Here is a 26461-nt window from a genome sequence, read left to right on the forward strand (position 1 = left end):
GCACAAGGATGCTGAACACACACGAAGTGGAGGCTGCTGGAGCATGCCAATTTGCATTCTCCAGTAGACTTGATTAATTGAGTCTGCTCCAATGCATGCTAATTAGCACACATTAGAGCAGATGTCCAGCACATGTATAGGTGCCCAACTGGTTTCATTCCCATGGTTCCTTTTTAGTGGTTTTATGTCCCTCTAACTCTCCATTTCTGAGAAATCCAGCAAAGAGCGACATAGTCAGAGGTATTCAGGTGCCTGAAGATAAAGCTTGGTGGGATTTACAAAAGTGTCCTAGAAGACGAGGCCCCAAAGCCCAATGAGATGAATGACAGTTAGGTGCGTTGGCCTTTCTACCAATCACAGCTAGGACTAGATTCATTAGAGGACCTGGGCACCTACAAGTTAGACACAGCAACACCTGGCCCCCATCAGGCAGCATCCCAAAACCCAGGTTTAAGCTCCAAGCTCCCACCTTCTGCACAAGACAAGTTAGGCACCTCCGAGTGAGATTCAGAAGAGGCAGCACGCTGAATGGGGAGCTTTGCTGCTCACCAAGAAACTCTGAGTAGAGAGATGTCCTGCATTCTGGTCTGTGCTCTCAGGACCATTTCTGCTTCTTATCCAGTGACTGTGTAACATAAAAGGCATAAACAGTCCTGATAGCACAGATCAAAACCCAGGGTTTCCACTGGATTATCACCCAGGAGACTATCCCATTACTCGGCTATAGAATCAAGCTCCCCCTTTTCTTCTGGTCCTATGAATCCTGTACTCTTTCCGGACAGTACCCTAGCTTCTACACAAAGGACAGAGTGTGCCCCCAGCTGGATGGTCAGGGCACTCTCCTGGGGGGTAAGAGATATGGATCTGAACCCACTTGGGCTGAAAAGACCTAGAACCCAGTTCTCCAACTTCTTGGGTGAGAACTCTCATAGGCCATTACACAAAAACTGGATATCACCGCGTCCTTTTCAAGTCACCACGTTCAAAAAAAAGAAGTGTCCATGACTGCATTTTGTGAAGGGTCCAATCTTACGGGTAAGTGTTCTGAGAACTGCTACCAGAACAAGTCTCTCAGGGGATGTTATCAGAACAATGCCCAGTTTCTGGATTCTTGTTAAACTTAAGTGAACAATCCCTGCTCCAGCTGCTTAAGCTGGGGCATTTCTAGGCATGCACACAAGAAAAATTCCTGGTTCCTAAAGTGCTTCCAAGCCAAATTGGAAAGCTCCCAGTGAGCTTAGACAGGCACTGTATGGGGAAGTTCTAGATTATAGTTTTGGATCTAGGTGCTTAAATTTTGTGTTTGGTGCCCAAGCCCATACTTGGAATTAGCCCTAAGTGCCTACTGGCACCTTCAAACAGCAGAATGCCTTGACAGTCTAGCCCAGGGGCGGGCCAGTATTTAGGCTGGAGGGACATTTACTGTCAAGGGCCACATGGGCAACCCCGCCCCCTGGTCATTATCTTGGGACTGGAAGATCTGCCTCTAACCCCTGACTTTTGCCACCAAAAGTCCCTCCCCTTGCTCCCTGGAAGAGGGAGAGGGGGGTGGGTTGCCATCTTGGAACCAGAAAAAAACACAAATCACATACTAAAAGCCAAACACCTACTATGACATATTTTAATTTTATTACAAAAATATTTTTGTCATGATTTGTGTTTGCGTACTGTATACAGAGGTGATTGCATAACTCAGAAATAAAGTCTTACTTTGTATATGGGGGGGAGGTGTGTGTGTGTGGGGTGGGGAGGTTTGTAGGGGCAGGGTTTGGGTATGTGGTATTTGTGGGGTGTGAAAAAGGGTGGGGGGTGTGGGGACCCTCCATGCACTCCCCCTACAGTGCACAGCCTTCACCACCGGCAGTAACAGCAGCAGGTGGTGGGCACTCTGGGCGCTCATGGCCCAGACAGGTGCTGCCACCCAGCATCTTGCAGCTCCAGCCAGCACTGCATATGCTGACAAGGAGTGTAGTCAGGCCAGCCCACCTTTATCATGTGGTGCACATGCAACTCCCGGCACTCGCACGCCACCAGGGGAAGCCCTGAGTGATGGAGCTGGCTGCCTTTCCTGCACACTGCCATGCAGGTCCTAAGACTCCATCAGAGGTACAGGGGAGCTGCATCCTAGATACAGCTCCCAGAGTGTCCTGTGTATCAGTGTTTGATGAGCTTTAGTTTAAGTGCCCTTGCCACCATTTTTAAGTGTGGGGATGCTGATACACTGGACTCTGGAGCACCTTAATTGTCATACTCCAGCAGACTTGATTAATCGAGCCTTCTCCAATGTGCTGTAATTACAGTGCATCAGAGCAGCCTTGCTGCTCATGTATAGGCACCCTAAGAGTCTTCTGGTTCAGCTGCCATCCAAGAAGCATGAATTTCATGTCACATGTCAGAAGGGTGTGCTTATTTATTTTAGTAAGAGTTAACTTAGACTCAGTAGGGAATGGAGGGATACTTCAGTCTTTCAGATTCTCCAGGGCATACAAACTAAGATGGAGTAATGAGTTCACAGCGCCAGGGGAAACTTACACTTGATTCTCTCACCTTCCCTGATAGGTATAACTGAGACCCAAGAGGAACCGTTACCCCAGCAGCACAGGACTAACCATAGGCCAGTGACAGAGACAAACAGGCTGAAAGCCTGCGTGCACGCACGCACATGTGTATGTGTGCATGTGTGCACGTATACATAAGACAGAGAGAGAAGGAATATGGTAATTAGATGGCAAAATGTGGGGGCCAAATCTAAGAAGACGGTGTGTATGCGGGACAGGTGCAGCCTTGAGGGAGCACAATACTTCAGTAACAAGAAATTGGTGCAGCGCATTGCTTTGACAGAGCTTTCCAGCGGCTCAGACTGGAACAGAAGGGGATGCACTTCAGCTTAAGATAAAGATGCCTGATCAGAGTTATATCAGGTCAGAGTCAGGGTTCCTAGAAGGCAGGACGGCAGTGCCTCAGAGTGCAGATGGGAAGCTTGAGCAATACCTGCTCAATATGTACATGGCCTCTCTCTCCCTACCTGCCAGAAGTACTAAATTCACCCACAAACTAGTAGAGGGAAGTGGTGGCCTGCTACTCTGTTGCAGAAATTCAGAGTACTGGGTGGGCTGCTGGAGCTCCAGTTCTCAGCTCAGTTTGCTTTTGGAGTAGGGGTATCTCACAAAACATCTGTCAAGCACTGTGGTTTGCATTTGGCATTCTTCACCCCGACCATCTTAATTGCTGACTGTAATTACTGAAGCAACAGTGGCTGTTTTATCTCAAGGGACATCTGTTTTCTTCTCTCCAGTTAGTCAAGGGTGTTATTTTTGCCTGTACGTTACAAATATTCTGAGGATCATATGGGACTTGCTTGCTCGTAGCACTTGGTTTAGTGTCAGGAATGCTGTAGTCTGGAAGGTCATGCCCCAATCAATCACAATGCCCTCCAATATACTAGTGAACAAAATCAAACCAATTAACCTTGGGATTAAATCAAGTATTAGCACTGTAAGCAGAGTAAGATAGTAGGTGGATGGGAGCCCTAGAGAAAATAAAGTGTTTCCACCTGTAGTTAACACACAATACAGCCATTAAGAGAGAACTGTGCAAACCCTCCCAGGCACTGCTGCCATTGGACCTCAAAGCTATCATTTCCTCAGAGAGGGGGAGGAAGGTCCAGTGTAGACCACTAAATAGTGACTTAGGGAAATACAGGGTCAATTCCCTCCTATGCTTCAAACTTTCTTTGTAACTTGGCACAAAGCACTTAGCACCAACGCCAGTTTGGTCCCTGACTTAAGCCGAATGTTGGTTCCTAAGCTCCAAAGCAGCCTAGACTTAATCTTCTAAGCCTGTGTAGAATTAATCCAATTGGGCCGCTCCATCCCAGCCAAATTTCCCAGTGGAGGAGGCTCCTAAATCCCTTGAGGATCTTGCTCCATTAGGCATGCTCTGAGCACACCTAACCCCAACGGCGCTGAGTTCAGCTCAAAAACAGTACCAGTAGTGGTGCTATCCACCTTTTCCACAACAGATAAGCCATTAGAGCACTCACACAGAAAGTCAAGACTGAGGTCAGAGGACTTCCTCAGACTAAGAATATTCAGACCCACATCTCCCACTTCCAGGGGTGGAATCAAAGGCAGGCGTAGCTGTGGTGGTATGGTCACTTCCTCTTTTCCCACCGGTTTGCCACTGACAGCTCTTGTTCTTGGCTGCTGGATGTATGCACAACAAGCTCTCTAACACTGCTGCACCCCACTTTTTCCTGTCCTGGATCACTACTGCCTACTTCTCAGAAGAGTCCCCTAATCACCAACCTATATGAATAGTTTGGTTGGGGACCCCCTCCACTTCTCCTGTTGAAGCTGATCAAATCAGTTGCTCTTCCAGGATGGCATCTGGACAGTAGCTGTCCTAGCACTTAAAATGTAAACACCTCCAAAACCAAACTGGATCTGGTCCTTAATCCCTTTAGACAGTCATACACATACATTTGCCTGCTCCAACACACTAGAGATCCAGCACATTGCAGCAGACTTGATTAATGAAGTCTGCTCTGTATACAAGCTGACACTCCTGGTGCTGCGGCGCATATATTTGTATAAACGGCAAAATGCATGTCAGCACCGAGAAAATGGCAGCAGTGCGCTTTTGAACTGAAACTCCTTTGATGGGTTTTAGTTCAAAAGTGCACCGCCACCATTTTCTTAGCGCTGATGTGCATTTCACCATTTATACAAATGTGTGTGCCACAGCGCCGGGCACTTTTAAAAGTGCCCAACACTGTGGCACAAGCACATGTACAAATGCCCTGTGTACCTCAGTTTCTGCCCAGTAACACAGTCATAGCTAAGGGCAGATGAGTACCTTAGATAATCCGGGCCAGCAGATGCCTTCTCTGCCTATGCCAGACCCAAGTCCTATGCAATTCTGCAGATGCCCTTCAGTCATAATCTGCAGCCACTCTCTGCTCCTGCAACCCTACAAATACATCTCATTCCTTCTTAGCAATGTCCCTGTTACTGCAGAACTAGCTCTACCTTCTGCAGAGGCAGAAGTTTTGGGTAATTACATGACTGAAAAGGTTCCTTTTTTCAAGGAACCCACAGTTTTTGGGCCTGAACGTCTGGTAGCCTATTATCCCCTCTAGCATCCCAGCCTCAATTGTGCTACTTCTTATCTGTTCCCCTCCCCTCCTGCCCCTCAAGAAATCCTCCAGACTAGCACCTTTTATACATGTGCACAAAAGACATTTCCAAAGACTCTCCTATCTGCAAAGGTTCAAAAGGATGTACCACATTCAGACATACCAGAAACAAGAAGGGAACAGAGAAATGGGCAACTTACACGAATTTTAATAACTCTTGTCTTTGCTCCACAGTTCTTCTTGAGCAGCATCTTCTGAAAGAGAAATAGAAGCCATGGATTAGTAACCAGGATGTTGGGCAAAGAGTCAACACAAACTGCCTGGAGTTACTTTACAGCTATATTCTATTATCTTCCATATGGAGAAAAGAAGTCATGTAAAATCAGACTATAAGAATTTCATAGATTTCATAGACATTAGGGCTGGAAGGGACCTCGGGAGATCATCGATTCCAGCCCCCCGCCCAAAGGGCAGGAAGTCAGCTGGGGTCATAGGATTCCAGCAAGATAAGCATCTAATTTACTCTTGAAGGTGTTCAATGTAGGTGCTTGAACCACCTCCAATGGCAGACTGTTCCAGACCTTGGGGGCTCGGACAGTAAAGAAATTCTTCCTTATGTCCAGCCTCAAACAGTCTTGCAGGAGTTTGTGACCGTTTGACCTCGTCATCCCTTGGGGCGCTCTGGTGAACAGACGTTCCCCCAGATCCTGGCGGTCACCCTTGATAAACTTATAGGTGGCCATCAGATCACCCCTGAGCCTGCGCTTTTCCAGGCTAAAGAGTCCCGTGGCTCTCAGCCTGTCATCGTAAGATCTGTTTTCCTGACCTCTGATCATGCGCGTGGCTCTCCTCTGGACTCTCTCAAGCTTCTCCACATCCTTTTTGAATTGTGGAGCCCAAAACTGGATGCAGTACTTCAGCTGCGGCCTCACCAAGGCCGAGTACAAGGGGAGAATGATGTCCCGGGATTTGCTCGAGAAGCATCTATGGATGCACGCCAGCATTTTGGTCGCTTTACTAGCCGCAGCATCGCATTGCAGGCTCATGTTCATCTTGTGGTCAATGTCTCTTTCTTCTGTAGTGCTAACCAACGTAGCACTGCTGAGCCTATAAAGGTGCTGCAGGTTTTTCCTCCCAAGGTGGAGAACCTTGCATTTATCGGTGTTAAACACCATGAGGTTCTCGTCTGCCCATTTGCTGAGCTTGTCCAGGTCAGCCTGGATCACCCGCCTATCTTCTGGCGTGGATGCTTTGCCCCAAAGTTTGGTGTCATCGGCGAACTTGGCCAGTCCACTCCTGACTCCAATGTCCACATCGTTAATGAAGATGTTGAACAGTATGGGTCCCAGGACAGAGCCTTGAGGGACCCCACTGGTCACAGGGCACCATGATGAGCGACTGCCATCAATCACAACCCTCTGGGTCCGACCACGAAGCCAATTTCCCAGCCAACGGATCATGGTGGAGCCAAGGCCACAACTGGGCAGTTTGGCCAAGAGGTGATCATGGGATACCAGATCAAAAGCTTTTTTGAAGTCAAGATATATGACATCAATCTCTTCTCCCTTGTCCAGGTGATAGGTCACCTGGTCATAGAAGGAATGAGATTGGTCAAACAAGACCTACCCGCAACAAACCCGTGCTGGCTACCCCTTAGGATGTTAGCCTGGGCCACTCCCTCAAGGATGGCCTCCTTAATAAACTTTTCTAAGATCTTCCCCAGGATAGAAGTCAGGCTAATGGGCCTGTAGTTAGCCAGATCCACTCTCCTCCCTTTCTTGAAGATCGGCACCACATTGGCCTTCTTCCAGTCTTCGGGCACTACACCAGAGCGCCAGGAGTTTTCAAAGATCCGTGCCAGGGGCTGGGCTATGACGCTCGCCAGCTCCTTGAGTACCCTGGGGTGCAGACTGTCAGGGCCGGCTGACTTGAAGGTATCCAGCTTCTCAAGGTGTTCCTTCACAAGGTCAGCATTGATGGAGGGTAGGGGATCCCCCTCACCCAGATTTCCCTGTCCCATAGCAGGCATGGGCGTCCCATGGGACTGATGAAAGACTGATGCAAAGTACCTATTTAATAGGTTGGCTTTTTCCTGGGCATCAGTTGTCAGTTGCCCCATCTGGTTCAGCAGGGGTCCAGTGTTGCCCTTGCTTTTCCTCCGGCTCCCCACATATCTGAAAAAGGACTTTTTGTTGTCCTTGATGCCTGAAGCTAGTTGGAGTTCAGTTGCAGCCTTGGCTTTCCTGGTTTGCTCCCTGCAGGACCAGACCAGCGCGGAGTAATGCCATATCAGAACAAACTACTCGCCCACCCAGTACAGTACCCTCCAGTCTAGTGGTCCATCTCAGATACAGTCTTTTGACAATGCCTAATGCCAAATGTTTGACAAGAATTTGCAAGACAAATGGGGATTTATGAGGATAAAGAAAACTTGTGGAAGAGTCTGCTCATAGTGAAAGTGTCTTCCTAATTCTGATCTCTTAGTTGTTGCCTTATGCTCTGAAGTGGGAGTTTATATTTCTTTTACAAGAAAAGCCGATCCTATGGTAAGTATGGATTGTCCTAATATCCATATCTGTTTTTATCGTATTTATCTATTTAGAGTTATAGAACTGATTTAAAAAGCACCCATCCAAGGCTTTAGCTGCCTTTGCCATATATCAAAAAAGCACTGGTCATCATATGGAACCACACACCTTTGCAGAAGATGCCTTTTACAGAAAGCAGTGATGGAGACAAAAATAGGCTTCCACACAACTCAAGTCCCAGCTCTATCTCTGTTGTCTATGAGGTAGCTCCAAGGCATTTGATGGTTGAATAACATTAGAATTAATCAAAACAGTTATGACGAAACCTTTTTTAGTTGGAAAATAGGGTTTTAGCAAAAACAAATGCTTCCTGAAAAACTAAATTTCAATCATTTTTCAATCAATTTTCCCAAAATGAAAAATCTGGGGAGAAATCTTCAATATTTTTAGTTTGGAAATAATGGATTTGTCCACTTTCTGATCATTTTCTACCACTTACTAGTTTGAAAAGTGTTACTGACTATTGAACATTGCCTTTTAAATGATATCAATATGAAAAAGTGGGGGTTTTTCCTTATTTTCTCACAAATGTTTTACCCTTCCCTCCTTTGTCCTGTACAAAACAGAACCAAAACACAGAGGAACCCTCCTGAAAACTATAAACCCAATTATTTTATTTTGTAAAACTGAAACAAAACATTTGCTTTATTGTTTCTGAAAAAACAACAAATTCCCATGGGGAAAGCCCAATTTTTGACCAAATCTTTCTGAACATTTCTTTTTCTGACAAAAATTTTGCTGGGAAAAAACCCTCTTTCCAACCAGTTCTAAATAATGTATTGCAGGTAAATCCACCTTTGCAACATTAGTACAAACACTACAACCTCTCAAGACCTGAAAAGGGAAGACAAAAATCCCACCCATCACTGCCACCAACATCAGCCCATAGCTGTCAGAACCCAGCTTTCTTCACCACATTAGTCCCCAGATACCTAGGAAAAGAGATGCATCTTTATGTCTGTTCTGTAAATTAAAGGAATTCAGTCTATTCTGGACCCAGAAAAAGTGCATTTTAAAATTCCAGAGTGTGTCACGGAGGCACTGTGAAGCCTGATTAGTTAATATTCAAAAAGTACAATTAGCTGCTTGCTTGCATCCATCCCTAGTGGATTTTAACACCTCTTTTATGATTCATCAAAGAGCTTGATTGTAGCTCCATGTATTAGCTCCTGTACCAGAAGCCTGACTTGGAACCACAGACTGTGGTGCTACTGGAGTCCCAAGGTTCCCAACCTAAAGGGACTCCTGCAGGGTTTTGTACAAACTGGGTGGAAGCAAACAAAGAGAACTGCTGAACTAACCCTGTGCCATCCAACTAAGCAAGCAATTCTCTGGGAATTCCTATAAAAAGCACAGAGCTCCATTCCCAGTGCTGCTGCAAGGGAGTTATTGTAAGGTTGGTATTTACTGTGAGATTACTGCATTTTTTAAGACCCACCCCGCCATGACTGTTCAGTAAAATGAAGTGTGGGGGCAGTGGGAACATAGTGGGACTGAATATCCTTTTACAACCAGGCTGCATGGGTGCAGGGAATGGCAAAGTGAGGAGTCATGTGGTCTCCGAGCATTTCATTCCCACCGCAAGCTTCTCCCATAAAACCACTGTGATCTCTCACGTTGTATCTTCCCACTGCCTGGGGGGACAGGGAGGTTCTTCTGAATCCAGAAGTCTCTGTGCTGTTTGGGTTCAATGGGACAAGCTGCAACAGGATAGAAATGGTCAGCAGCTGGAGCTAGGACTCCTGAGTCCTAATCCTAGCAGAGCATGCTCTTATGAAAGGATGCCTGGGTGCTGGTCTCAGCTGTATTACCAACTGTGTGATTGTGGGCAAGATGCTTGATTTCTCCATACTTCTGTAAAATGGGGCCAATAATACACAGCCGTCTCTTGAGGATGCTTGCAAAACACTCCGAGTTCGACAGCTGAAAGGAGCAAAGTCTTGTAAGGAAGCCCAATCTGTTCTCAAAAGGCAGTTCTGAGCAGATTTGACTGGCTCAGGTGGTCCCACTCATAAGCGCCCCGTCTTACTCCATCCGGGCACTTATGGGTATGCTGATGCCACAGTGGCAAAGAGATCAGTCACACCACCAAGAAAACAATTCCCACCCACCTGCTCTGGCTTCACGCACTACATCTCTGGGGATGACCCGTGCCACTGCTCTTGAATGTGTCAGACTCCCGGGTCTAAAGTACAGTGCCAGGGATACCCAGGAGAGCATGCTTACCACCTCATTGCTGGACACGCTGGGAGCAGGTGGGCAGTGCGACTTAGCACTACCTCCACAGTGTAGACCCACCCTATCTAGAGACACTGTTCCCACTAGCCAACTTCAGATCAGCACAGGGGACACCTAGGACCCTGATGTTTGGCCTCCAACCAACACTGGGCACAGAAATGTCTGAGGAGAACTAAGACCTCTGCAGATACCGAACCACTTGAATAAGCACCTGAATAAATATTGCATATTTTAATGAACTGACTTGAAAGTGGGTGTGGGTGGATGGACGGACGCTACTGAATAAAATCAGGACTACTGAGTTAGAGCATATGCCCTCTACTGTTCACAGACAATGGAGCCCCATGGCTCTCAGCCTGTCGTCTTAAGGTCTGTTTTCCTGACCTCTGATCATGTGCGTGGCTCTTCTCTGGACTGATCAGAGGTCAGGAAAGCAGACCTTACGATGACAGGCTGAGAGCCATGGGGCTCTTTAGCCTGGAAAAGCGCAGGCTCGGGGGTGACCTGATGGCCACCTGTAAGTTTATCAGGGGTGACCACCAGGATCTGGGGGAACGTTTGTTCACCAGAGCGCCCCAAGGGATGACGAGGTCGAACGGTCACAAACTCCTGCAAGACCGTTTCAGGCTGGTCATGAGGAAGAATTTCTTTACTGTCCGAGCCCCCAAGGTGAGGAAGAATTTCTTTACTGTCCGAGCCCCCAAGGTCTGGAACAGCCTGCCATCAGAGGTGGTTCAAGCACCTACACTGAACACCTTCAGGAGCAAACTGGATGCTTATCTTGCTGGGATCCTATGACCCCAGCTGACTTCCTGTCCATTGGGCGGGGGCTGGACTCGATCTTCTGAGGTCCCTTCCAGCCCAAATGTCTATGAAATCTATGAGATTCTCCTTGTGGAAGTGGGAGGACTAACCATTCACACTAAATCCCAGTAATTACCATGATGTTCCGACTAGCCACAGTGAAACAAGTACAGTGACAGCCTTGATGTTCTTAGACAGCCATAAATTTGTGTCATTTGATCCTGATCTCTCTGGTTTACTGCCAGTCGGACTTCCTTCAGGTACAGGAGTAAAATCTAGAGATGAAAGGACCTCAAGTGGGCCCCAAATCTCAGGAGAGACGCTTCTCTAAAATTACCAGAATTCCCTGCTAAGCTTCTGCTGAGAATAAGGCAAGAGTAAGTGTGTTGCGGTGCTTCATCTCTACTGTGAGATCCTGGTGGTGCAGAGGGCATGAAATGGGGGGGAGGGGGGGGAGGGTCAAGTTATCATTTTTACACCTTGAAAAAGGTTGGGCCCAGTTTTTTCAGTCAATTATATCACTCGCTGCAGTGCTCCCAACAAGCTCCTATCACCATCACTGCCAGGCAGGGTCCAGCACCCTAGAACGGTAGAGCCACCATTTAAGAAACAACATCCAGCATCTTTACATGGTTTTACATCCCCCTAGTTTCCTTTTCCAGGATCAGTTCACTGCCAAGCCTGAGCACTGACTTTAAAATTAGGAAGCTAAAACATGCTGCTGCCTAGCAACAATGCAGGGAGTTTCCAAGGCAGACTGTTCTCATCCTGGCTCTCCGGAGCTTTCCATGTCTCACCCCAGCTCTGAGAAGCAGCAGCTCATTAATTCAAAGGCATATAGGTACAGACATGAACATTCATTCGGCTGTGTAACATATAGTAACCTAAAGCCAGGGAAACAAGCCCAACGAAGCCAGGGGGAACAGGCCTAGCAAAAAGGAGGCACACCAAATTTAGCATCCATTGTGTTAGCCCTGCTATTAACCCTACCGAGGGAGTATTCATTTCCTATGGTGTAACTGGGGAAGCTGAGGCACACCGAAAGGAGAAGTGACTTGTGTTCAGTTATGAGGCATATCAGTGGCAGAGCTGGGATAAAATACAGCATCCTGGTTCTAAGGCCTGCCTTTTGATGCAAGCCCATCCTTCTTCCATTTGCAGAAAGGGAATGGAATACAAAGTGGCACCTGTCCTAATCCCAGCCCCCTCATTTCAACTAGAAAATCCCTCCTGTTGGCTTCAAATTAGCTGCATGCTTTACAACCAGAACTACAGTTACCAGCACGATAGAAAGTACTGTGTCATGCTGGTGGCTGCTGCTCCAAAGGGGGAAACAAAACAATGGAAGGAAAGTTTCAAAAGTCTCTGAGGCCGGCTCTGAAGGTAAGACTGGGTCAGCCACCTGAGGGTTAAAATTTCCACGCACAGCAGTATCAGTTTAGTCTCAGAAATCCTCCCACCAACTCCACCTCCTACATGAGACCACTCTATGCTCAAAGCCCAGCAACTCCCTCTATCCCAGATCGGGATTTAAAGGAAAATAGCAGCAATGCAATATAATCATTAAGAGCGGGACATATTTCCTTAATATAACACTGCAACTAGCCAGTGGTCAGCTACAGTTTTGTTATATCACAGATATTCAAAATGTCATGTGGACAACAGAAGCACATCCCTGCTCCCACAGCATGAGCCTTTAAAGACCTGAGCTACTGGAGAAGTCCCAGTGAGGCAGCAGCTATAGCCGTAGACAGCCCACAAAACACAGCTAAACAGCTTTGACCTCCACAGAAGTCAAAGGTATACATTTATTGCTACAGACATACATACCAACTATAAGCTTGTCATTTCACTACAATCTAACCAACAAAAAATACGGACACCCCTAAATTAAGGTTCCAATGATAATTAGCATGAATGTTCAAATCTAGTCATTTGAAAACACATTTGTTTTTAAAAAGCAAGCTTGTAAAATGATGGCAACAAACAGTTAAAGGAAGGCTGCAGGGGTTAATAATATTCCAATACACTCGCAGTTTAGACATCCTATAAACAAATGTACAAGTGTAAAATATCACACTGCACATTCAAAACCAGCCTTCGCTTCAGGCCCACTTGACAACAGCCTCACATTTTTATACATAAAACCATTTTTAGAAAACCTTGTCTTGGTTTCAGTATCCCAACAACTCAAAACAAAACCAAATAAAAGGCTATATTGTGCTGCTTGTTTTTCAGCCAAGGGCTCGTCTGCGCACAAAAGTTGTATACCATTTAATGAAAATTTGCTTTTCAATCACTTTACTTAAAATGATACAAACTTCCCTGGGCATGCTTAATCCAATTTAATTATAATTTTATCACTTTAATTTAAATCAGCAAAGGATTAAGTTACCCTGAAATTATACAAACTAAGCTTGTTCCAATTTAAGAATGGTTTGTGCCAGTTTCATGAAAACTGTTTAAATAAAACAATGCCTTTAACAAAAGCAGCAAAACACTGTGTGTAGCCTAGACCTTTGACATGACATCAGGAATGTCCGGTTTGCATTTCCTCAGTTTTGTGAAAGGCTCTCTGAGAAGACTGCTGGCCTTTCATGGATGGCATTAGGGTGTTTGTTGGGTGTTGGACTTAACTAGTGTTTGCCAGGAACCACAGAATTTTAAGTCACCTGAACAGAAGTCGCTTCTTCTTGGCTTCTATTAGGGTTTGGTTTTCATACTGTCAATGCATCTAAACACCTACCACTTCTCCAGTGGTCCACAGAATCTTTCAGGAAATAAGGCAGGTGAGGCCTGAATTTCTAGTGTAAAACTATATACAGAACAAAATATGATTTTAAAAAGACATACAAAGGAGACACATGCAAATCACACATGCTGCCACCCTTATTTGTCCTGCTTTCTTCCTGTGCCCACTGTAGGGGTTGCCTTTGTCTGTCTGTCTGATTATCCAATGTTCTGTGGCTGTAGTGTACAAGAGGGGCTGGCATGGATGTTGTGATAGACCCTTTGGACAAATGTTTTGTATGTAGATGCCCTGAGAGTGCAGGGACAAGTCTTGGTGATTGGGGTGGTCCTTTCCCATCCTAGTTTCTTAGATAACCCAGCATCCACGGAACATTATACAAGAAGTGGCAATTGTACTTTTTAAACCGTAGCAGAAACTCTCACCTGCAGAGAGGTGGGAATCATAGATGTTTATTTGGGTCAGGAGAGACCTTAGCAGATCGAGTCCAACCCCCTGCCCTGGGCAGGAAAGAGCGCTAGGGTTAGATGGCCCCAGCCAGGTGCCTGTCCAGCCTCCTCTTGAAGACCCCCAAGGTAGGGGAGAGCACCACCTCCCTTGGGAGCCCATTCCAGATTCTGGCAACCCTTACTGTGAAGTTCTTCCTGATGTCTACCCTGAATCTGCTGTCAGTTTGTGGCCACTGTTCCTAGTTACCCCAAGGGGCACCCTGGTAAACAGGGCATCTCCTATTCCTTGCTGTCCCCCCCGATTAATTTGTAGGCAACCACAAGATCACCTCGCAGCCTTCTCTTGCACAGGCAGCCCTCAGTCTCCCCTCTTATGGATGATGTCAGGGTGAAAGGGAAAGCAAAACACCAGGTAGGCAAGAGAGAGGTGTAGATAGATACAGCAAGCCGGTGGCTTAACAAAAAGTTTGGTATGGGGACCTCTAGCGCAACAGCCCGAAGTAATGCAGCTGTTACCCACTAATAGCTCCTTGGTAGCTGATGTGAAAGGAGCTGGGCCTCTGCCTCCACAGTGTGGGTGTCCACATCACAACCATGACAGCGCCTAATTGCTCCCTTTTCAGCAGTGCTACTGGAGAAGCAAAGGACTGAATGCGGTCACCGAGATGGAGCTCTCCTCTTGGCCTACCACAGCGAGGAGGCAGCTGCTGCAATATGGTGGGAGAAGCTCTCCTTGCCCAGGGTTCAAGTTCCCAGGGCTGTCCTTTTCAGTAACACCAATCTGCTTCACAAACAAGAGCTTCAGCTGCCAGACTGAGGCAGGCAGCATGCACCAAGGTGACACTTCCTCGAGGGCAAAGACACAGCGTCCCCTCATTGTATCTGCAGGCATTCCAGGAGAGCAGGGGCCTGACTGGTCCCCTTCAGCCTTACCCCAGGAATGCCATGAAGACACAGTCGGAGTGGGAACAGCAACCTACCAAACAAGAGCCCCCTCCAAGAAACAAAGAGAATCCCTCCTGCCCCCTGCAATTGTTGTGTCTGGCACAGCGTGCTGAGGGTTAAGGCCTATGCAGGAGCAGGGAGCAGCTGCAGCGTGGTGGACAGATGAGGTCAGGCCACAGCACAAAGTGGCTATTGTAAAGCGTGCTGCTGCTACAGCCTTCTGCTTGACCGAGTTCCACCTACACCTCACCGCGTGGCATGAGGCAGGCTGGCGTGGGGGTTGGGAGAGACAGGATGCCCGCATCATTTATGCAAAAAGAGGGATGGCAGCAGCCTCACTCCATCACCAATACAGGGGATTTCAGCAGGACTCTGTTTAAAATAAGAACAAAAAAAAAGATTTTGAGGGGAAGGGAATTGTCCACTTCCCATGACCAAGGACAGCCACAGACCCTCTTACAAATGCACCATATTGGACTGCCACTTCACACTCACTCCCACGCCACACTTACTGGGCGCTAAATACCTGTGATGTAGCTGCTTTTAGGCACACACTCAGGCAGCCAAGTACCACACTCAGGCTCTCTCAGTCTCATGCACTCAGGTTAGAGTGGCTACATCAAAAGTTTCAGCACATCCTGCATGAGAAGCAGAAACGAGCAGTAAGGATAAAGCTTCATGGAGGTGGTGCCTGGCATTATCTAATAAGGTGTAAGTAAACATGCTCAGAGTTCAGCCTCAGACCTGGATCTTTCTGATTCTCTTTTCCTTGCGACTCCAAAGTTTCTCCATAAGGAGACCTTGGGGCCTAGTTACCAGAACAGCTTACAGTCACTTAGGCCACAGCAAAGACACAGAGCTACCAAATAAGAGTGGCAGTAGTTCACACCAGCTTTGCCCTGGCATAAATGACTGTACAGGGAAGCAGAGTATCAGGCCCCAGGTCTGTCTTCATCTCACTCACTTGCTCATCTCTCACAGCCATAAGCTGAATGAAATTTCTCATGAGCCTGGGAATGACAAGCAATTTCCTCGCATTTTCAAGGAATCTTTAATACTGCAGCGTGGAGCAATGTTGTGAGTGTATAGGCATTCTTGGCTTGGCTTTAATGAAGAGTCTGTAATGCAAAATAAAAGGCGTGAGAAAGGAGAATAAAAAGTCAGATCTTGATCTTCACTTCACTGGTGTAAACCTGGGAGAAAATTCTACTGACTGTATTTACACCAGGTTATTAGGATCCAAATCAAACTCAGATTAAGAAAAATAAATGCAGATGAAATTGCTTCTTTAGCCTCCGAGCCAGAAAACTGTTGTATTAATTTCCAAGATACATCCAAGCTTTGCTCAACACAGGCCACATCTACATGAGATGCTGACTGCACAGTAGTCTGTGGCTACTGCGCAGTAGCATCACATGGCAGGAAGCGTGACATGTTGCTACTGCGCAGTAGTCACAAGCAACTACTCAGTCCGCATCACAAAAAAGCTGTTCCTCGGCATGACTGCACAGTAACTCCAGTTACCGCATAGTCATTTAGTAGTTGTTTATATAACTACTAAATGACTGGGCAGTAATGACTGTGCAGGGTCTTGTGTAAAGGCAGCCACAGACACCAAAGTGTATTTATTGCTACCTCCCTGCACTAGAGGTGAGCTTTACAATACTTTTCCCACTCCTGAATTCTCAGGACTGCCCTAATCTATGCTAGGATGCCTATGCTCTCTAGCACTATTTCTAATATTGGGAAAAGCCAGAGTTCAGTGGCACGTAACTGCCTGATGAAAGGTAGTTGCAAAAATGAATGGCACAGATCCCCTACATGCTGTTCTACTCTAGACAGGTGCCTTCCTACACTAGAGGAACTCCCCACCAGCTGGATACACTGGCTTTATGACGAAAAGCAAGAACAAATCAGGTCCAATTCTGGGCATGTCTACAAGAGATGCTTTATTTTGCAGCAGACTAATTTGCTGTGTAGTAAGACATCACTATCTACCTGTGCAAGGCAATTAGGATGCATTAGACTACTTTATTGGGCTGCTGATCAGATCAGTCCCATCAGATACAAGTAGTATCCAGCAGCGCAGTATATTACTGAGCTTAAACACATGGGTTGATGGTGACTTTGGGATTAGTTTACTCCAGCTCAAATTAAACCAGAGTATATTCAATCACATTAATTGCATGTGTAGACATGCCCACTGAGATTTGGGTCCCTGTCTGGTGTTAACACTGCAAATCAGTATTAAGATGCACTGCATCTCCAATATGATGTCTCTTCTACCCAGCTCTGGAGTCTGGAAATTAAAGATTCTCTTGAATTTCCTAAAGAGTATGGACTAATTCAGGTTTGCTGGCCAAAATCCCCTTGCCCAGGGTGCATAGGAGCTATTAATGAGGAGCTATTGAGAAGACCACAGAGGAGTCATCCCACTAGTAATCTTAGTGAAAAATACATTGGCAAAGAGCCTGTAAATTGGAGTAACACAAATTGCAGTGCTTTGGATCTCTCTTGTGGAATACTGTCAAACTTCTTTAAGACAGTATCTCCATTTCAGGTATGTATTGTTATTTATGCCTTTTCTACCATGCATCTGAACACCTCGAAACCATTGTGAAAGTCAGCCACACAACACCTGCATAAGGGAGGGAAGTATCACCATCCCCTTTCCTGGATGGGGTTACTGAGATATGGAGAGATTTTCCATTAGAGCTGGGCATGCCAGGCATGGTCTACACTTACCAACGCTGGCAGCAGACAACAACTGCCACAGCCAAGCTGCCAAAGCCTGGGCATATCAACGCACTGCTGACAAATCCACACAGCTGCACTGCAACAGCTTGGCCAGCAGGCCACAAAGTGCACTTTAGAAAGACACCAGCTGCTGAAGGACTGTGATGACTAGCAGAAGATGGATGAGTGTTGGCCTGCACCTTCTGCCAGCTACCAGATGGCAGAAGAAGCTTTCCTTTCAGTCAGATCAGTACTGGTAGGAAGAAAGGACTCTGCCCATCCCAGCTCTGAACAGGGATAACAGAGCTTGAGTTTTGTCAGCCAAAAAATAAAGTGTAGACCAGGCCTCAGCTTCCAGGTGGCATCTTGCATATGTTTTTCAGGAGGAACTGAGATCCTAGCATTGTCCATGAATCTGATTAGAATTGTAGGGGCTTGAGTGAAGTTATGCACTCAAAAATAAGAGGCCATTTATGAAAAATTGAGTGTATATGACTTGCCCAAGACCAGGAGCAGTGTGAGGATTTTTGCTGCACAAGGCAAACAAAATGTTGCTGTCCTCCCTTGTAATCGTATTTGGGACCTAGCAAGGATGGGCACCAGAGAGAGTACCAGACAGCTCAGCAGTACCAAATCTGCCCTGCTTGCTTTTGCATGTTCCCAGACTCTCAAGGCAGCCCCCAGTGTGTGCATGTGCGCACACCGTTTTTACCTTCCTCACGTGTGCTGCCTGGCTGATTATCCAGCTCTGCTCAAGGTCAAATAATGAGTCAATGGCAGAGCAGTGGAGCAACTGCTTTGCCGCATATGAAACTGTAGAGAAAAGGAAAAGAAGAAAACAAACCCACCCTGATAGTCATTAGTCACATCACTTCATAAGCCACAGTAAGGGGCTTAGGTATTATATTGATGAGGACAGTGTAAGAAGCTACACAACATACTAAAATGCTGCTTTCCTACATCACAAGTCACTACGTTAACTCCAAGGTCACTTCTGCAAGGCACTACTCTATACATGACGGCACTACTCTATGCATGACAGCAAGCCAGTTGCATCTTGCAAAATGAAGATGGCATATGCAGAGGTAGCAGAACTTGCCAGTAACCTAGGGTTTTGAGCCACCCTCAGTCAGGAAGGTCTGCAAAGTGGGAGTGCTTCTGGATCTCATTACCCCTAGCATCCAGGGATATCTTGCAAGGCACACACTGTTCTACTGCAGTTTACTGTGTATGGAGTCTCCTTGAAGATCAGAGTTCTAGGTGCTTAGCTCTGAAAAAAAATCATACCCCCCAGGGATCAGTGAAGTTAGGCACTCAAAAATCAAAGGCTAATGCTGTTACAGTTACCAATTTGCACAGTTATGACCTAGGGCAGGGATGGCCAACCCATGGCATGCATACCACAAGTGGTATGTGCAGCCGCTTTGTTTGGCATGCAGTATATCTGGCAGACAGCATGGAGAATAATGCAGATAAGGCAGGGAGGAGAGAAGAGCAATGGATCTGGTAGGAAAGAGAAAACAGAAGAATAGAACAGGAAGGCAGGAGAGAGCAGAGCAATGGATCAAGCAGAAGGGAATCAGACTGGCATCCGGGGAGGGGATGGGGCTTTCTTTGTGACATACAGGCCAAACAAAGTTGACCTCAACTGATTTAGGGAATAGTTTTCAGTATATGAGAGGGTGACTCTGAATCTGTATTGATTCTGGGTTGTCTTTATGACATATGTTCTTTAAATTATTTTGGATCCTTACGTACAGCCCATCGCCCTACACACAGCTGAAACAGACAGGATGAGCAATGATGCCTCCACTACTAACAGCCCTCAGATTTGTATTCTCAGGATAGGGACAGGACATTCTGGCTAGAGAGTCCTCAGCTCACTTCCCCGCTGGTCTGACAGCCTAAATCCATTGATCTACAAGGCATGTCATATGATCCATCCGTTTTCTCTCTGTTTGATCCTAAAGCTCCTACTTAGTTTTCTCTAAGACCTTAAACAAACAAACCCCCATTTGCATATGGAAGTAGACCCGTTTCAAAATTCAGGCACCTGCAAGGTGAAAAAATAATATTTGGGAAAGGATTCATCAAATCCCTTTCACCTTTGCTCATCAGATCCAAATTAGTCACAGCTCAGACAATTCTCCTCTTCCCAAGACCCTACCAAAATACAGAGAGTTCTAGGTTTAAAGCCAGCAGCATAGAATGGGCTCGTGGGAAAAAGCTTACAGGTTTTTAATTAATGTTTTCTCCCCTGATTCACAGTCCTAGCCCCAGTGCTGTACCTAGGGAATGTCCAGACTCTTAGCTGATATCTCTGTGCTTAATCTCACTTTTGCATTTACAGCCAGAGACCATCAGTAATATTACCTGGCCAAGTTGTGATTTAGATGGTTGTTTATAGAAGTTACATTTTTCTTCTAGGTTTAATTCAGACTACAGCCATCACTGTATATACATGGACATCTGCAGTCCAAATTAAAATTGGCTCCAATCCAAATCAACTAATCCTCATTGAATGCATAGTCTGAAGTAGGCAGTTTAAACTGTATTAATTAGCATGTATATACCACATTTCTTTAAGGAAAAACCGTCCTTGAGAACCTGGCAGATAAGCATTGCAAATATCGGTCCCTGCAAGGGAAACGCAATTTGGTTTTTGCAACACAGAGGCTATCAGAAAAAAAGTAACACTATTACAAAGTCAAATGTGCCAACAACACTTCACCATGACTAATTATCAGTATCCTGGCTAAGCCCCCAACCCTGGCCAAGCACACAGGCTACTGGTCTGGGGAGAAGGGGATAAACCCTCTTGCAACACATTGGCTGAGATGGTCATCAACACTCAAATCAATTGCACCCAAAGGGCTTGTCCAACAGCACTTTGGATAACTGTCAGTAGGTTTGGAACAATATAACAACACTTAAACAGGCTTATTATTGCCTCCTAACTACTTCCAACTGGAAGTGCTAAGCGTATAAGCCCAGACCCAGATGCTCCACATTGGACCTGTTAAGGGGTTAATGGTCGATGATTATCTATTACTCTTTAATTCGAATTGAAATTTGATTCGATCTGTGTGACATGAATCAGTTAACACGGTTTAGAAAATGGTGAGCATGTCTACAAACAGCCAATGTGGGCTGCAATCCTCCCATCATTTTTTTTTTTGCTATTGGCAGTGCCATTATGACAACAGGGATTCATCCCCTTCACCATTTTACCGCTCCTTTTGAAATGCCACTGCATCCCTGCAGAAGGGAGGACATTCTAAGGCGTATCCTACTCACAAGGCCCAAAATGGGCCCACCCAACATGTTTGGGTTGTTGGTTACATGAGCCCAGGGACAGAACTACAGTGTTAGCACAAATGCTCCCCTGGCAGCGTTCTCAGGTCTGGTGCCCATGGTACCTCCAGGCCCTGGAAGAGAGCGAAACCAGAGTATGGACCTCCTTCTCATGTCCATAGTGACCTTTTATATGGCCATCAAGAGGAGAAGAATTCAGAACTCCTGCTCTGGGGCCAACAGGCGCTTACCTAAATAAGATGTCTAAATAAGTTAAAGGGAAAGCTTATTTAGGTGTCAAGGCCAGCATGGCCAGCATATATATCCTGGACCAGGCTCTGCCCAGCAGAAAGAAGGGGATGTGCACACAGAGTAGGCAAACAACCCCAGTCAATAAAAAACAGAGATTTGAATCTATTAAATTGATTGCAGCCATGACTTGTGTTTCCTGAATGATTATGAGTAGCATTACTGAGTAGCTTTGTTTAATGGCCTCTGGAGTAGCACACATTAGCCCAAAAAGCTGCCCTACTGTGACAGCTTACATACAGGCACTCTGCCAGGTGGCATAAAAACAGCTTGCACCTGCACTCCTTTCCCTACAGAGGACACATGTGGGAGTGAAAGGGCTGTTAGAAGAGATGCTGGACTATACATAGCGTGAGGCAATCCTTGGTCAGCAGAATGGCTCCTCTGAGACCTTTTCATGGAGCATAATAACTCTGCCAACAGCCCCTGTGGTGCTCTCAGCTATAGCAGAGCCTTTCCAGGAGCCTAACACTGAAGAAATGAGAAAAGCAGCTTCAGTAATGCCAAGTCTTGTGAAAAAACTATGAGACTCACAATTCCAAGTCAAATTAACTCTGACTCAAGATCTCCTGATAGAAAGATCAAATCTCGGGATTTTTTCTTCTGCTGCACGTAGAGAGTGTCAGGCTGGTAAGTCTGTGGAGAGGAAGAGGTGGGAAGGAGGAAGACGGAAGGGGCAGATCGAGGCCCCCGTGGTGAGGCAGGGAGTGGGACAGGTGCTGGGGTGAATGGGGCCCTGGGGCTGGAGGAGGCATGGAGGGGGTATGTGCCCCCCCAGTTTTGTGCATGGGGCAGAGGCAGGCTGCCCACTGCAGGCTGGGGCTCTGCTCCCTGCTGCCTTTGCCCCGGGAACTGCACATGCACACTTCAAAAATAGCATCTCATGATTCACATTCCAAATCTCTTTATTTTTAAGAGTTTGTGTCATGATTTTCAACACGGTTGGGTTGGCAATACTGCAGCTTGGCATGGTCTCCTCAGCTCCAGGGAACTAAGTAGCCCACTGAATTTGCAAGGGCTCCAGTTTTATTAGTGCTGTAAAGCACCATTTATGGGGATGAATCACACACACACACACAGGATCTGGTCTTCACGATATTTAAATTCCTGCATTGTGAAGCAGCTTTGAGGAGGCCACATCTCATGCTATTTTGACTGCATAAACATCTGGGTGAAGCCAAAACAAGCCTACATAAAAAACAAACAAACATGAAGATACCGAAATGCTGAGGTTGCTTGGGCTCCTGCAGTGTCTGAACACAGGGCATGAAATTTCATTCCTTCCTCCCCCACCCCCAACTACATAGACACCCCCCTTGAATGTTAGCAAGCCTTTAACCTTCACACAACTATGCCTCTTTAGGAAGGTTTAGGTTCACTTCTGCAGACACATGAGCAGAGCTTTAAATACCCAAGTACTGCAGAAGAAATTACAGGCCAGGACAAGTAACACACCAAAGGGGCCAGATCTCACACCGTCAGGAGCTTCCAGGGGATGGGAAGAGTGAAACAAAGAACAACCCTAGAGGAAAATACTGGACCATACCCATCTGTTCACCATATATCAGAGGCATAATGGCACAGCCGGGCACCTGGGGCAACTGCCACGTGCAAGGGCAGCAGCAATTTCCAGTTGCTATCACTGCTGCCAGTACAACTGAGCAGCTTCAGCAGCAGTTGTTGTTTCTGCACCCTACCTGCCATCAGTCAGTGCCCAGGGAGGCTGCTCCAATTGTCCCATAAGGTCTTATTACACGATAATTTTGGGAGGCTCCTGGAGCTCCTAACCCCTGGATTATCTGCACATTATCTTCAAGTGGTTTTAAGCACTCATTATGCAGCTCAAAGTTATGCCACTCCAGGGCAGGATTATCTCTGATCCACACAACCCAGTTCCTGGTCCATTAAGGTGTGGCCACTCCCCACAGATGTGCCGCCCAAGCTGAAGTCCTCCAGTATCTCTTACACCTCTACCTGTAGAGCAGGGCTGTACTCATAGCTACAGCTCCTAGTCCTGACCCTGCTCACCAGGCCTAGTCTAGTGGCAAGTCACAGCTGTCCAGATAGGGGACAGTCAGAGAAGGTTTCTAAATTAAGGTCGTGACCACTACAAACTCCAGGCTAGCACTAACACTGATCAACACCTGTGTGGTTCACAGCGTAACGTGTAACAAGGTCCACACACACCCTCCTCTCCCAGCATTTGCTTGCACCTATATCCCCTTTCCCCACAACATCACATACATATTAATGACAAGGGGAAACATGCTGGAATTGCTTTCTGGATAATAGGATAAAGAGATCTTCCTCTCTGGTGAGCTAATCCATTTAAACAACATGTCATTAAGTGCTGTGTCTGGAGAACTCTTCCCCACAGTAGTCACTTGGCTGCCTGAGACATGCCCAAAGCCTGACTGCAAGGATACAGGGCTACATCTGCCTGGGCCCCCAGAGCTGCACATCACAATCCTTCGCTGGCTGGGGTCAGGCAATAGCAGTTAGGGCTGTGATGGAGTCTGATCTCATATGTGAGCGTTAACAGCTGGGCCCAGCACACCCCTGGCTGAATGACCTCAAAGGAACCCAAGAGGGCCAGATACTACATTGTCTGGCACCTTATGACTTCAAGCATGGGACTTTCCTGGCTGCAACCTCTGACACCATTAAGTATTTTAAACCCACTCTGCCAACTCCTAACAACTATGCATGGTGGTGAGGAATCAGACCCCGTAGGACTAATATATTTCAGTGGTATGGACAAGCCAGTAGGCAGCATCCATCCCTACATAGAAATACATTCAAGCCCATATAGCACCAAGCTTTAGCAATTATCCTTGTCCACAGGTGTCAGCAGTGAACACTCACAATGCTGTTTTATACTTCTTACAGTGAAAGAGATCCTCTTGCCACCAGTGCTGGCTTTCTTTGCTCAGCTGCATAATTTGTTTTAGTGATCTTAGGCAGGGTGAAGAGGTACCCAGGGTGGCTCCACAGGTGCTAGCTCCCAAACCAGAAGCACTCCAGAAACATTTGCACAGTACTGTGACTGCTGCAATTGCAACTCTACTGCTTCCTGTGCAGAATCAAGCGCTTTCAGTGCCACTTGGGTAGCTCCACATGGTGCTACCTTGAGTGATGTAGAGACCCCCTTGGAATATTCCAGTGCCTATTTCCAATCCAGGTCAACTCCTATATTTGGCAAAAAATTGCTGAATTGATTACCCATGTGCCCCAGTGTCCAGAGGCAGTGTCCTCCTGATAATTCCAGTCCTTCTAGTTTCAGTAAATGTTTTACTATAACATGGATCTTCTTTAGGATTTCATTCTCTCATTCAACATTTTGGCTCTTTCTATGTTAATGGAATGGTATTTTTTTTAAAGCTAGGGGCTTGTCCCATAAGCTAAACAGGAGTCAAAAGGTAGGATCAACCCATCAAGAGGACCCAAAGTACCAGAGTAGATCTGTAGCAGTCAGCTACATTTTTGCTACATCACAGACATTTAAAATGTCACAAGGACAAGAGAAGCACAACACTGCTCCTGCTGCTCTTATAGCCTGGGTCTTTAAAAACCTGAGCTATTAGAGAAATCCCGGTGAAGCAGTAGCTGTAGCCACTGATGGCCCATGAAACACAGCTGAGCAACTCTGACCCCCACAGAAGTCAACATTATATTTACAGTTACAGACACATATACCAGCTACAAGTTTGTCATTTCATTACAATCCAGTATTACCAGGAAAAATTATATGGTCACCCTTAAATTAATGAGGAAGGGAGGTCACAATTGATTAGCAAGAATGTTAAAATGAACTGGGCAACTGGAGGGTTTTTCAAATGTTGAGTCAAATCCCATCTGGTGAAAGAGATAATGATGGTGATAACAGGTAGGACATATTTTTATTTGCGGTTTCATGTTTGTATTTTAATACAAGTGATTTGGAAGCTGTAGTCTGGACGGCAAATGAACCAGTGACTGAGTTCAAAGCAGAGCTCTGTACTGAAGATTGAGCAATGAATACTAACTAGTGCTGCTTTCTCCTTCTAACCCTCCCAGCAGCCTCAATGGGAGATAAAAATCTAGTGTTTTGCAACCTCTTGTGGCTTATGGTTTCACCTATCTCTAGGGTCTCTCCAAAGAATGTTTAAAGCATCTGCGGGTAATAGGAGAGATTACAAAGCACAGTGAGCAGGGTGGAGTGGGGGGGGAAGATTATGGCAATACAAAATACCTTTCAAACTCCTGTCACTCACTCTGTTACAGAGCCAAAAAGAACATTATGGTAAAGATTAAAAATACAGAGAAAAGAAACTAAAGGCGCAGACAGAAGTTATATTTGCACATAAGCCACCCCTTGAAAGTGCTCTACAGCTGTGCCATGACATGTGCACAGCTGCAGAGTGCTTTAAAAGTGGCTGATTGTGAGATAAATAAACCCTCATCAAATGAGGGATTAGATGAAGGTGCTCCACTTTGGAGTGCCTTAGGGAGCTTCTCTTCCCTAGGGTCAACCCATCATGCGATCAGGGCAGGTGGCTCCAATCCACTTGCCCTGGGTGTTGTCTGCAGGGAGGGGGGAGAAGGGAGGAGGAGTGAGCTGCTGACTGGGATCTGCCTGGTCTCATTGTGGGGGGGCAGGTGGATTGGAGCCCCCCCTACCTTGTGACCTCCCCTCCCCAGCCTCACCCCCTCCAGCTCAGGCCAGACAAACCCCAGCCACACCCTGCTGCCCCCTCCCTTTCTGCAGACAGCACCAGAGCTGGGGGGAGGGAGGGAGCACCAGGGGAGAGAGGCTACAGACAGGTTCCTCAGCTTGATCAGCTCTGAAGTGGAGCTTGATCCCCTCTCCCACTCCTCCCCCCACCTCTCACCCAACAGGCGAACGTTTGTTGGATGAGAGGGGCCAGTCTTACTCATGGCACTTTATATACAGCACCATGAGTTACAGCAGGGGCCTGCACGCCTCTCAGCACCCTAACAGAAAGGGATTCTGCCTTAGCAGTGCTTACACTGACTCCCTATATATTTCTCAAAAGCTTTGAAAGTATTTGACAGGGTGGCATCAATTCTACCCTTTTACAGTTTAGACCCACTCCTTCAAAAAGTGCTTCAAAAGTAAAAAAAAAGACTGACCGCGTGATGCAGGGAATGACAAGAGCCCTTATTACACTGAGAATAAATGGGTTTTAAAACCTTTGCATTTGGGCTCTGG

At 46.4% G+C, this 26461-nt stretch overlaps 1 protein-coding gene across 6 annotated transcripts in view; it reads right to left on the reverse strand.

The window, feature by feature from the left end:
- Positions 1-26461, reverse strand: part of LOC149873551 (uncharacterized) — a 103270-nt gene that overhangs the window by 38344 nt on the left and 38465 nt on the right. For 4 of the 6 annotated variants that reach the window (XR_016442306.1, XR_016442304.1, XM_090046931.1 and 1 more), the window contains exon 4: positions 5338-5391. Coding sequence is in view for 4 of the 6 variants with exons in the window: in XM_090046931.1 (XP_089903057.1) it covers positions 5338-5391 (54 nt within the window). In the remaining 2 variants the exon portion in view is untranslated. The remainder of the gene's footprint in view (positions 1-5337; positions 5392-26461) is intronic. The other 2 variants (XM_090046941.1, XM_090046921.1) reach the window with 1 other exon arrangement.

This window comes from Crocodylus siamensis, chromosome 1 (assembly GCF_052110815.1).
Source record: "Crocodylus siamensis isolate JL-2025a chromosome 1, ASM5211081v1, whole genome shotgun sequence".
NCBI lineage: Eukaryota > Metazoa > Chordata > Crocodylia > Crocodylidae > Crocodylus > Crocodylus siamensis.